The 13,765-nt window shown below is 49.6% G+C and overlaps 1 protein-coding gene across 8 annotated transcripts in view; it reads left to right on the forward strand.

Moving 5' to 3' along the window:
- The window catches only part of GLYCTK (glycerate kinase), an 81,494-nt gene that overhangs the window by 55,077 nt on the left and 12,652 nt on the right, over nt 1-13,765 (forward strand). For all 8 annotated transcript variants that reach the window (XM_029599490.1, XM_029599493.1, XM_029599486.1 and 5 more), the window contains 3 exons: nt 2,389-2,838; nt 3,177-3,328; nt 4,505-4,680. In XM_029599490.1, the coding sequence (XP_029455350.1) occupies nt 2,444-2,838; nt 3,177-3,328; nt 4,505-4,680 (723 nt within the window). In that variant the 5' untranslated portion in view covers nt 2,389-2,443. The remainder of the gene's footprint in view (nt 1-2,388; nt 2,839-3,176; nt 3,329-4,504; nt 4,681-13,765) is intronic.

Raw genomic sequence — 13,765 nt, forward strand, 5'->3', positions numbered from 1 at the left:
GCAGAGAAGGAGGTACCGGTAATAGGATACAAGGGTGGGCCAGAGGGATGCGTTACCACTCTGAAAGTCTTGGAGACAGGGAGGGCTGGGCAGGCAGGGAGAGCTGACCAATCCAAGCAGGATTTGTATACAACAACCAGCCAATCGCCGGTAAGGTACATCGCTTGCCGTGATTGGCTGGTTGTTGTATACTGGGTACCACATACAGTGTGGTTATGTAGTGACACAGAAGGGTAGTCTTATACGGCGAGTATACCCCAAACTCTATATTTTAACTGGAAAAGTTGGGGGTCGTCTTATACGCCCAGTCGTCTTATACGCCGGAAATAAATGTTTTGTGATTTTATTCTTTTTAACACTTTCCACTATTTTTCCTGGCACTGTGGTCAGGCTCATCTGTCTGTAATTTCCTGGATCACCCCTGGAGCCCTTTTTACATATCGGGGTTACATTGGCCACCCTCCAGTCTTCAGGTACAATGGATGATTTTAATGATAGGTTACAAATTAATTGAAATAGGTCTGAAATTTCATTTGTTAGTTCTTTTAGAACCCTGGGGTGTATGCCATCCGGTCCAGGTGATTTACTACTCTTCAATTTGTCAATCTGGTCTACCACATCTTCCAGGTTCACTATGACTTGGTTTAGTTCATCTGAATCGTCACCCTTGAAAACCTTCTCCAGAAAGGGTATCTTCCCAACATCCTCTTCAGTAAACATCAAAGCAAAGAATGTGTTTAGTCTTTCCGCTATGGCCTTATCTTCCCTAAGTGCCCCTTTAACCCCTTGATCATCATTTAACGGTCCAACCGACTCCCTAGTAGGCTTTTTGCTTCGGATATGTTTAAAAATGTTTTTATTATGAGAAGGGGAGAAGGACACCAGAAAGAAGGAGAGGCAGAGATGGAACAAGGAGAAGGCTAAGACCAGAGATAAAGACCAAAATAGTCTATCCAATCTGCCCAGCAGATGTTTAGGGTTGTAACTGCTGCAATGTGCAGGTTGCCCCCGTGCAGAAATGATACACCAAATGTTATGGCAGGTTACCATGGCTCTTCCTTTCCAGATCTGCACCATGTTGCTTGTATCGCACACTGAAAACCTCCCTGTTAACAATTGCTTCCCCGGGCCAGATTAGACTGATATGTGCCCAGAGGCAAGGGGGAGGGGAGTGGTTATCCTCCCAGGGAAGAAAGGACGATCCCCTCCTGCCCAAATCATCTTCTCGGGCGTCCTCCTGCATTCACCTTTTAAGTTTCAGCACCGGCTCTGACTGAGCAGCACAAATTACAAAGAAAAATCGGTGCTGGGCCTTCCACAGCCCTTTGGTGCTGACGGACCCTGCAGCCCTCCGCCCCTTCCTCTTGCATGGTTTTCCTTTTATCAGGGAAACGTGTGTGTGTGGGGGGGGGGGGGGGGGCACGCAGGCTGTGACAGAGCAGCACCTGAAGCGAGGCAGTGGGCTCCTCACTCCCAGCAGGGAAAAAATAAAGTATCGAGGGGAAGGGATGGGGTGGATCAGGAGGGAAGGGGGGGGGGGCAATGCCATATAATCAATCTTGCAGGTGGGTGGCAGGCGAATTGTACTTGCTAGCAAAAACTGGGATAGGTGGCCCAGCGTGCAATGCCAGACACTTCTCCGGGCTTAATCAGGTTTGGGGGTGGGGGAGGGGGTGTTGAGGGTAGCATGGCTTGACAAGGCCTTTGTATAACTTTTGGGGGAGAGGAAGGGGATCTGCCTGCTGGCCCTTTTATTTCTTTTGTTTGTTTATGACAGTGCTATAAGTAGGCCGAAAGTCATCCAGCTAACGCAGCCAGATATGTGATATTTGGCTAAGTTAGCCAGATAGCTCCGTCCCTCCCCGGAACGCCCCCTTTTTATCCATATAACTACTTATATTACTATAATTTAGCCAGATAAGTGGCTGAATATACCTATTTTGCTATTGAGATGGATAACTTTGAGTTATCTGTCTAAATGGCTTTTGAATATGGTCCTCATTCTGTCTGATTTTTTTTTTTTGTTTTTTAAATCTTGTTCTCTGCTTTGGATAGTTTCTTGTATTAAGGGCTGGGAAGGCGGTCCATAAATGTTTTACTAAGTAAATAAAAATAAAACTTGTTCTCAGTCTAGTACTGATCAGCATTCTTAGGCTTTCTCAGTAGTGACCGGAAATGCTGGAACCTCTAAAGAAATGAGATCTGTACAGAGATGGGTTTCTGGAACTGTCATTACTGACCTTTGAGTCTTGGTGGTGTCAAGAGAGCGATTAGAGACCGCGGGTGGAGAGAGCCATGCCAGAAAGTGATAGTGACTATAGGATCTGTTGCCTGCCAGAAATCTGATGATGTGAGGGAACCGATTTTCTCCTCTGCTGTGTGTTTCAGGTTAAGTATGACTCAGCGGTGGAACAAAGAGCCCTAAGAGTCAGCTCTGTGCGTCATGGCCAGCAGATTTAAAAAATTGCCCTTTTTCAGCCAAGCATATGTGAAAAAGATCTTTTGGTGGCAAAACGCTTCTCGAGCACGGGAGGAATCCCGCTTCTGTAGCATGTCTCTCCAGGAGCATGGGCAGCAGATCTTTCAGAGCGCAGTTAGCGCTGTTATGCCAGAGGCCATGCTGAAGAGGAGTCTGAGGCTCGTGAGCGAAGGGTCCCCCAGGCTCACTGTGGGAGACTTGGAGTTTTCGATTCACAGGAACCTCTATCTGGTGGGCTTTGGGAAAGCTGTGCTTGGAATGGCTGCAGAAGTGGAGAAGATCTTGGGTGATCATCTGGTGCAGGGACTAGTCAGTGTCCCACTTGGCATACGGGCAAGTCTCCAGCAGGCAGGAAGAGGGTAAGTCTGTTGGAAGGTGGTTTCCTCTGCCCGTGTCTATGAAAGCCGTTGCTCCAAACAATGATGGGGCAAGGGAAACCAAGATTTTTGCAGTATCCAAAGGGAAGGGGTTAAAATTAAACGTCCATACATACCATCAGTAACTTTGGTGGGCAAGGTCCTGGGCCACTCCATTTGGAGACGGAAAGCTGAGAACCTGTACAGATCCTGAGTCACAGCCAGTGGGGAGGTGGGACACCCTCTTGCTGTGTGCCCTTTGGGTCCTCTGCCATTGCTTTTGTGAAGATAAGAACCCGTACTGTAAACCCATACTGCATCATCTCTCTGGTCTTTTATAGGAAGATGTTGCTTAAACCAGACAGTGCAATCAAGGTCATGGAAGGAGCTGAACACAATCTGCCAGATGAGGCTGCACTGCAGGCAGCTGTGGAGATCGAGAGATTGATTAAAGGGTTGACGGCCAATGATCTGCTGCTGGTATTGGTCTCAGGTGAGGTCATGTAATAGAGTATTGGGAAAGGAAGAAGGGAGATGACAGGAGAAATGTGGGCAGGGCTCACCTATAATGATTGACGGAGGGCTCTGAGGGAGGAGTCCCAGGTAAGGGAGGGCAGGGACTTCCGGCCCACAGATGTAATTGAGGAGTGGAGGTGCCAACTCAGAGGAGAGGGAGGGAGCTAACAGCAGCCTAGGAGAGAGCTGCAAACTCCCCAAAGAGACTGGACATTTATGGCCGTCCTAAGAATTCACATAAAGGATTACAGACTTTGTGGATAGCACGCTATGCTAAAGAAACTTAGAGGTGAGTAGCAAGGGGATAAGAGCTCCACAAATTGTAAGTGACTCTGTTTGGGCATTCAACACTGAAAAGGCAGCCAGGGCTGATTAGTGCAGACTGTGTGCTGATATCAGAGTCAATTACAGAGGTGAGCTTGCAACCAGGGAGAGCATTAAGCTGAACTCTGAAAGCTCTCTGGACTTTTCAGGAACAGCAGAGACTGGGTGAGGGGTAAAGGTGGCTTTTTCTGGAAATCCTTGCTGAATGTATTCAGAAATAAAGATGAGAGTAAGGATCTTTGTCTAAATTTTCAAAATGCACAAACACCAGTTTATATTAAGCCAGGGGACACGACCCCCGAGGTTTTCTCGCAAACCCTCCCTTAAAAGGATATACAGTTCTCCATGATAAACATCTGCAACAGTGCACATCACTGTAACCCAAAGTACAGGTTAAGTGACATCTTGCTTCAGTTACATGTACCAAGTTATTTCCTAAGTTTATTTCAGTTGTTTTAAATTAGATTGTACTTTACTATAGTTTATTCGATATGTTCCATGTTCCATGTATGTTCCATGTAAACCGCCTTCCCGGCGATAGTTTTCTCTGTTAATTGTGAACCGGAGTGATATGTATTGTATACAGGAACTTCCGGTATATAAAAACCTAAAATAAATAAATAAATAAATAAATAAAGGAGCATGTTTTTGGGATAAGAGACTCAGGAGAAGCTCAAGGGCACAAGTCTACTTGTGAAAACCTTGAGTCTTCAAGAAGTTTCAAGAAGAGACAAGAGGAGATAGGATTCAGTTTTGGAAGGCAGCCTTAGTTTGTACAGAATTGGTAAGGAGGTTTTGGAGTTCCATTGAACTTTGGTTTTCATTGCAGGAGGAGGCTCCGCCTTGTTGCCTGCTCCTATTCCCCCTGTGACACTGGAGGAGAAGCAGACCGTTACCAAATTGCTGGCATCAAGAGGCGCAACCATTCATGAACTGAACACTGTACGCAAGGGCCTCTCTCGGCTGAAAGGTGGGGGGTTGGCTCGGGCAGCACACCCTGCACAGGTGAGGGCAAGGGTCGAGCGTTTTAGTAACAATATGTTTTCTTATCCACACAGACATATGTTTTCTTATGTCTGTGTGGATCAGGGCCACAAGCAGGTCTGGATTTTCAGTATTTGTTCTTCGAATATTCAGTCATCTGATATGCATACATCCGATCCAAAGAGCTGGTTTAATTTACATAATTTGGCAACCCAGAAATCCAGACCTCTTCACACTTCTCCTAAGCTATGGTGAATAGCTTCCTTTTGTTTTAACAGCGTGTCATTTTTATTCAGAGTGCTTGGTCTCCCTGCAGTTCCCCCCACAGCCAAAGCAAGGGCTACCAAATCCAGCCCTCTCTGCAGAATTGCCAGGTTCCCATAGAATCTGAATCGGGGTGGGTGGGTAGATGGCATTTCTGTCCCCCTCGCCTGTTTTCCCGTGCCAGTAGCAATGGCATAGCCAGAACTGATTTTTTGGGTGGGCACAAGGTTAACGTGGATGGGCTGTAGGCATACAGGTCTGAGACCTACTAGCTGTATTCTTATTGATAAATAATGCCATATACTGCACCCTACAATGGCTTTCTAAGTAGTTTGCAAAAGCCATTATGCATCATGCATGAAATTTTAAATTTCCTAGCGTGTTGCAGATGGACTCAGGACCAATGGCTATATTGTACTCCTGATAGCAGATGGGAGACAGAGTCAGATTTCAAAGCTGAAATTTGCCTACATATATCTGTGCAGGAAGCTCAGCTCTTCAGTATTTCTCCGTCTCCTAAGCAGATAGGGACACTACACACACTAGAATAGTGTTAGAAATTTTAAACCAAAGAAGAAAGAAAACTTACCTCTAGAAGACGAGCCCCGCTCTCTTGCAGTGATACCTAAGGGTCCTTCCCCAGTCGAGAATTCCTGAGGTAATTTCCGAGATCCCTCAAAGGCAAGCCTCGGTCTGGTAGCCAGCTCCCGGCGTGGACTTAGCCCCCAGGGTGGCTGAGAGGCAGCGAGTGCAGAATCGAGCGTGGTGCTGAAGGTAACTCCCTCTCCCCCCGCAGCCAGAGACCGCCCAGCACGAGACTGGGAAATGCCGAGACCAGGTAAGGTAGAAACCTCTCTTAAGTCTCCAGCCTCCGAGGCTCAATTTGCCGCACAGATTGTCCTTTCCGGCGTCTGTTAAATTGGGTTGAACAGCCCCATCTGGGCTAGACCCCGATCCGGTGTGAAGGTCCACACACGTGGAGACCCTCCGGGGGGGGGAACCATCTTGTCCGCGTGGTCGTCGGCACCATTTCCCCCCCCTTGACCGCCGTATTGCCCACTCAACTGAGCCATGTGCACAACCGTGCGCACAGCGGCGCGCATATCTCAGCCAGGCGCACAAGTAGTAGCCTGCGCGCAGTTCTGTCCGCATTCCGCACGCACATCTTTGGCGCACCCGGAGTGCACAACTAAGCCTCCCGGTGCGCACACCTACGCGCACAGACGAGTTTTGAAGCTCCTCAAGAGCACAAACCATGGCACCGCCTACCAAGAAGGCCAAGGGACAAGCCCTCTGCCCAGCCTGCCACCTGAGAGCTGCGCAACCTGAAGTGGCCTCCCTATGCCAGCAGTGCGAAGAGGCTCAGGGGGAACCTAAGTAAGGTCCCTCACAGCCAGTAGAGGGATCCGGATCCACTAATGATAGTATCCCGGACCTCTGTATCTCCAACTCGGCACCTACACAGGAAGGCATTTCCGGGGCCTCCACTATAGCGCCACCTGGAATCAACATGGACCCAGGGGCCTTTTCCTGGGTGGAATTCTTCAAAGGGCTGCAGACCTTTGTCCAAGGCACTCAGTACCGGCTGCAACTCTGTCCCAGCCGCCACCAGGAGCGCAAGACATTCCAAGCACCTCTCGGGCCCTTCGAGACGTGCCCTTCCTAAGCAAGAGCCTCCCCACCGGGGATACAGACACCTTGGAGGACGAGGCGGACTCCCTGGAGGAAGGAGAAATCCCCCCAGGGATGGAACCATACCGAACCATGCTGCGATTCTTCTCCAAAGACGAGTTACCAGCTCTCGTGTCCCAGACCCCGAAGACACTGGACATTCCCGGCATGGACACCACAGCGGAACCAAAGATAAACCCCATCTTGGTCTCCCTCCGTCAGGCCTCATGCTATTTTCCAGTGTTGCAAGCGGTATGGCAACTGATTGACCTAGAATGGAATGCCCCAGAGGCCAACTTCAAAAGAGGACAGGCCCTGGAAGCCCTATATCCTTGGAACCCGCGGCTAAGGAACTCCTGCAGTTCCCAAAGATGGACGCCTTGGTCTGTGCAACCTCCACGCGCACAACCATTCCCGTCGAGGGAGTAGCGGCACTAAAGAATGCCCAGGACAGACGACTGGAATCCATCCTTAAACGGTCCTTTGACATAGCAGCAATGACTCTTCAGTTCTTGCTTGCTCCTCTCCAGAGACGCAACCACGCCTTTTGAGACAATGGAACCCGCGGTATCCTTCCTCACGGATGCGACCTCAGACCTAGTGCGCACCTCAGCCAGGAACGTCACCTCTGCAGTGGCAGCCAGAAGACATCTATGGCTCTGAAACTGGTTAGCCAACGTGACATCCAAAGTGAACCTCATAAGGATGCCCTTTTAAAGGATCTCTCTTGTTCGGAAGTGAATTGGAGAAGCTAGCCAACAAATGGGGCAAATCTCCAGTACCTCACCTACTGGAGGACAGGAACAAAAGAAATCAGTGCTCCTCCCCCCAAAGATCCAAGGGCAGAGGAGCTCAGCGCTTTAGACCGTACAAGAACACACACTTCCAAGCACCTCACCCTGCAGGCAGAGCTCAGTCCTTTCGGAACAGACACAACAAGAGGGGAGCAGGCTCAGGTACAGGCCCCGGCCGCACCCCACAATGAGAATCAACAGACCCATCCACAGGAAGAAGTCATAGGGGGCAGACTTACCCTCTTCTTCCAAAGATGGGTCGAGATAACGTCGGACAAGTGGATCCTAACCATCATTCGGGAGGGATACTATCTGGACTTCCACAGCATCCCCCAGACAAATTTGTGAGATCACCGTGCCACTCCCTCTCTTAAGAGGATGGCAGTGGAAACCACATTGACAAGACTACTCAGCCTAAAGGCGATAACCCTAGTGCCCATTCACCAACAAAATACTGGTCACTATTCCATCTATTTTATCGTTCCCAAGAAGGAAGGAATGTTCCGGCCCATCCTGGACCCAAGACCGTCAGTCGTTACCTGAGGGTACCACACTAACGCATGGAAACCCTACGCTCAGTTATAAGGGCAGTAGAGCCGGGAGAATTCCTGACTTCACTGGATCTATCCGAAGCCTATCTCCACATCCCGGTCCATCACGACCATCAGCGCTTCCTACGCTTTGCGATACTGGACCATCATTACCAGTTCCGGGCGCTACCTTTAGGACTAGTTACCGTCCCTCGGAACTTCACCAAAATCATGGTGGTAGTGATGGCAACACTGAGGAAAGAAGGGATCCTCGAACATCCTTACCTGGCGATTGGCTAATCAGGGCAAAATCTCTAGAGGAAAGTCACCAGGCGACCACCAGAGTCAAGAATCTTCTTCTGCAGAATCTCGGGTGGGTCGTCAACACAGCGAAGAGCTGTCTGCAGCCCTCCCAATCGCTAGAGTACCTGGGAGTCTGTTTCGACACCGAGCAAGAAAAGGTTGTCCTTCCCCCTCCAAGGAGAAGGAAACTGATGGATCAGCTGCGAAAACTGTTGAACTATGCTCGCCCCAAGATATGGGACTACCTCCAAGTCCTCGGTCTCATGACATCAACCTTGGAAGTCATTCCATGGGCAAGGGCCCACATGCGCCCACTACAACGTTCCCTACTGTCACATTGGAACCCGACGTCCCAGAACTACTCCATTCACCTTCAGCTACCAGCAGAGGTTTGACCCAGCTCCAATGTGTTACGACTGTCGTTGCCCGACATCTCCACTCCGTCCACCTTACCTTTTTTGCGACTCCTCCCGCGGTTGATGGACGTCTGGCTGCTGTGGCGTCTGCCTGCCGTCCTCTCTGGCGTCCCCGGTCCGGCTTGGGCGCTGCGTCCCGCCATGTTGTCCAGGTACCATAGGGCGTGCGCGCTGCGCGGCCCTGCTTCTTATTCTCTCTTTGGCGCGAACCTCAGGGGCGTCCCCCTGTGATGATGTCACCCATCCCGGATACAAAAGCCTACACTGTTTGCTAGCTAATCGAGTTAGCAAGGGAATCCTTACGGATGGGATTCGCTCTCCGTACCTAGCTACTCTGGCTCTCCAACTTTTTGACTTTATCCTAACGGGGTACCTGCTCCTCGGGGGCCTCTCTCATTTCTTTCAGGTCGCTATCAGGAACCAGTACTCGCTCCTCGAGAGCCCATGTTCCCTGACTCGCTGCCTGAACTTATCGCTTTTGCTTGGAAGAAACCGCTGCCTACATCATCAGTGAGTTACCAACTTTATTTCCTCAGAGCTGTTCCCTGGAACCAGGGACTCGGTCCTCAAGGGCCTGTCTCTATTCCAGCTTCTGTGTCACCTTCCGGGAGAAACCGCTGTGTGAGTAACTTTACCAACAAGGCTCTATACCAGAACTCTGTGTATGCTCCACTGTACTCACTATCTCAGTTTTCTCCACTACAGCACAGCCATAGAGGGAATCGCTGTTCCAGTATCCTGAGGAACCCAAGCCCAACCGGGCTTCATCTGTACTCACTACTGCCACCTCTGGTGGCTTCTCAACTCTGTCTAATAAAAGATATAACTCTGTGTTGTGTGTCCCAAAGCTGAGTCTGACCTGTGGCCCCTCACGGGACTTCCCCCGTGGGCGTGGTCAACTGCCACAGTGTCCAAGGGTCCACCCAAACCTTACAAACAATAACACAATGGTGGCTACAGGAAGACCATCTGAGCAAGGGAGTAAAACTATCCCCACCGAACTGGATCTTGCTCACCACAAATGCGACCCTGTGAGGGTGGGGAGCCCACTGTCAGGAACTGACAGCCCAGGGACAATGGGACAAGGAAGAGGTGGGATGGAACACAAACCGACTGGAAGCCCGAGCAGTCAGACTAGCCTGTCTATGATTCGCCCACAGACTCCGGGGTGAGTCTGTCAGAGTCACGTCGGACAATGCTACAACAGTTGCGTACATCAACCGCCAGGAAGGAACCAGAAGCCAACAGATGTCCCTGGAGATAGACCCCCTCATGACGTGGGCGGAAACAAACCTGCAAGGGATCTCAGCCTCCCACATCATGTGAAAAGACAACGTCTCTGCGGACTGCCTCAGCAGAGAGAACCTAGACCCAGGGGAATGGACGCTGTCGACCACAGCCTTCCAGTTGTTAGTAAACTGCTGGGGAACCCCAGCCATGGATCTACTGGCAACCCGGTCCAATGCCCAAGTTCCCAAGTTCTTCAGCCGCAAACGAGAACTGCAATCCCGGGGAATCGACGCCCTCGTCCAGACCTGGCCACAGGAAGACCTGCTATACGCCTTTCCCCCATGGCCACTACTGGGCAGGATCATCCGCAAGATAGAACACCACAGGGGACTAGTACTTCTAGTGGCCCCAGACTGGCCAAGAAAGCTATGGTACGCAGACATGCGAAGACTTCTTACGGGGAACCCTCTGTGCCTATCTCCACACAGAGACCTTCTCCGGCAAGGACCGATCCTCCACGAAGACCCGACTCGATTCTCTCTTATGGTCTGTCCCTTGAGAGGACTCGCTTGAAGAAAAGCGGATACTCTAAGGCAGTGATTGACACCTTGCTTCGAGCATGCAAGTTCTCCACATCACTAGCATACATACGAATATGGAGAGTATTCGAAGCCTGGTGTGAGGACCGCAAGATCCTCCCGCGGACAGTCAAAATCCCCATGATCCTGGAATTTCTGCAGGACGGCTTGAAGAAGGGGTTGTCTCTCAACTCCCTCAAGGTTCAGGTGGCCGCGCTGGCCTGCTTCAGAGCCAAAGTGGACGGCATCTTATCAACCCATCCAGATGTTTCCCGCTTCCTGAGAGGAGTCAAACAAATCCGACCACCATTAAAGTGGCCGGTGCCCCTATGGAATCTCAATCTGGTACTAGACTTTCTAGCGGGAACTTCCTTCAGACCAACACGCGGCCTGTCACTACGGCTCCTGACCTTGAAGACTGCATTCCTAGTGGCAATATGTTCAGCCCATCGCATCTCCGAACTTCAAGCGCTATCCTGTCAGGAATCGTTCTTCAGGTTCACACCGGGAGCCATACAGCTACGCACTGTCCCCTCCTTCCTATCGAAAGTGGTTTCTCAATTTCATCTAAACCAAACCATCTCGCTGCCATCTCTAGACGAACATAAGGACTCGGAAGACTCACGCCTTCTTCCTCATCTAAACGTTGGCAGACTCCTAGTCCGATACCTGGAAAGATCGGAATCTGTGCGAAAGGCGGACCACCTATTCGTCCTTCACAATGGGAAGCAACAGGGGGAAGGGGCCTTGCGGGCAACCATAGCTCACTGGATCAAAGAAGTAATCAAGGCGGCCTACGTAGAGGCAGGGAAGCCTCCACCTCTGCAAGTCAAGGCCCATTCAACAAGGGCCCAGGTGGTGTCCTGGGTGGAAACCAAGATGCTGTCGCCCGCCGAGATCTGTCGGGCTGCGACATGGTCCTCCATACACACCTTCTCCAGGTTCTACCACCTGTATGTCCAGGCCCGAGAGGACACAACCTTTGCAAGGGCAGTACTAAGTGGGTCACGGGCAGCCTCCCGCCCTGTTCGGGAGTAGCTTTTATACATCCCATTGGTCCTGAGCCCCATCTGCCACACGCTAGGAAATGGAGAAATTACTTACCTGATAATTTTGTTTTCCTTAGTGTAAACAGGTGGACTCAGCACCCCGCCCATGGCTGCCCCAGAATCTGGGAATCTCGGGTGACAAACCCCGAGAACAAGACAAATACGGGTAAGCCAGGTATTACCCTTAGTTCAAGACACCCATAGTCGCCGGGTGTTGGCGTTATTCGGTTGAGTGCACTGGGGGTCTCCCATTTGGAAATCAGTTGAACCAGTCCTAGTTAATCAAGTTAACCAAGTTTATCAAGTTATTAAAGCACACATATATCCACAGTTGCTTTTCGAGGAGAATACTTAAGAGCTGAGCTTCCTGCACGGGTATATGTGGGCTGACGTCAGCTTTGAAATCTGACTCCGTCTCCCATCTGCTATCAGGAGTACACTATACTCATTGGTCCTGAGTCCATCTGTCTACACTAAGGAAAACAAAATTATCAGATAAGTAATTTCTCTAATATTTTACCTAAATTTTTTCAAGCACTTACCAGCATTAAAAATTCCTTATTAATCTGTATGAATTTATTTTATATTTATTACAGTTTATAAATGCACAAGTATATCATGTAAAAAGCAAAGAAAACAAACAATCAGATCCAATCAATCATGTAATAAAACAAAAATTAATGTATTCTTTCATGAATCCTCTTTGCAGAAAGCCAGAAATCATCATAACTACAATAAAATATCATTAATCATCAGAACAGGTGCAGCGTAGAGCTAGGACAATTTACATTACAACTAACATGAAAAAAAAAAATTCAAATTCTGGTGTCACCTCAGCATAAAATATCCTTCCACTGCTATTTTGTGAAGTTACACAAACTCCTCCAAAGAAAGAAACATACCATACCATACAATCACAGCACTAACTCTCAAGATTCAAATAACAGCAACCTTACGAAAAAACAGCAATGCAAATACTACACCAGGCCCTGGAACATTAATATATCACCTACAGACCTACTGGAATAACAGAACAAGCTGGACTACTATAGAGAAACTACATGCGAGCAGAAATACTGCACTTGTTACACATGCGCAGGCAAAACAGAGACTGACCTTTACCTAATGTAGAAATAAGAGACTACAAATTAGAAACAGAAATATGCAGATAAAACCAAAATAGAAGCCTGAGAAACTAGACACTGAACAGTGGAATTCTGAAGAAAGAGCAAAATACAAAAATATAAGAAATGCACATTCCCAAAGATTTTAGCAGATTGCTAAAATCAAAATTTTTTTTTTTTTTTTACTTTTGTTGTCTGATTTTTTTCCCATTTTGTTGTCTGATTTTTTTCCCATTTTTCCCTTGTCACTCATTTCCCAATTCTTTTTCAGTTTCTCTCCTTCTACTGTCTTCTTCCCTTCCTCCCTCACGCTCACACACACGCTTTCTCTCACAGTCACCCTTACACACACAAGCTCTCACATATGCTCTTCCCTCCACACAAGCTCACACAGACCCACAAACACTCCCATTCTAATGCATACACAGACATGTATACCAGGCTCCCATGCTTATACACACAGAGATGCACACCCAGCCACTCATTCTTACCCACGCATACACGCATTCAAGCTTCCATTCTCACCCACCCACACATGCATTCAAGCTCCCATTCTCACCCACCCACACACACAGGCTCTCACACAGACACATACACATATATACAAGGTCACACACATCTTGGTCTCCTGTTATCATCGGGCCATGGTGACATGAGCTCCACCATGGCCATGAGGGCCTCCTGCTATCTTTGGGCCATCCGGCCCACCTACCTTCCTGCTTAGGAGGGCGGGAGGAAGCGGAAGTTGTGCACGGGCGCGCACAGCTTCCGCTCCCTCCCCGCCCAAGCAGGAAGATCGATGAGCCATATGGCAGCAGGCAAGGCCGTGGGCCGCCGGCTGGTTAGGCTCCGCCAGCAACCAGCAGCCTTTCCTGTAGCCACTTGCCCGCCACCTGCTGGGCCTGGCCTTGCGGCTCCGGCTCTCCTCTGCGCCATTGCGGGGATCCCGCGACAGAACAGGCCTCTTCTGGTTGGGGGAGTCTGGGTCCAAATTGGGTGGGCAACTGCCTACCCAGGTCCACCTGTGGCTATGCCACTGGCCAGTACCCTGCCTATGCAATCAGGAAGGCAGAAGGAAGAGGAAGAGAGAATGGCAACCCATTAGCCTGCATCCATGCCCTCTTTCACCTGGGACCCAGCTTGCACT

Source organism: Rhinatrema bivittatum, chromosome 4, assembly GCF_901001135.1.
Source record: "Rhinatrema bivittatum chromosome 4, aRhiBiv1.1, whole genome shotgun sequence".
Lineage (NCBI taxonomy): Eukaryota > Metazoa > Chordata > Amphibia > Gymnophiona > Rhinatrematidae > Rhinatrema > Rhinatrema bivittatum.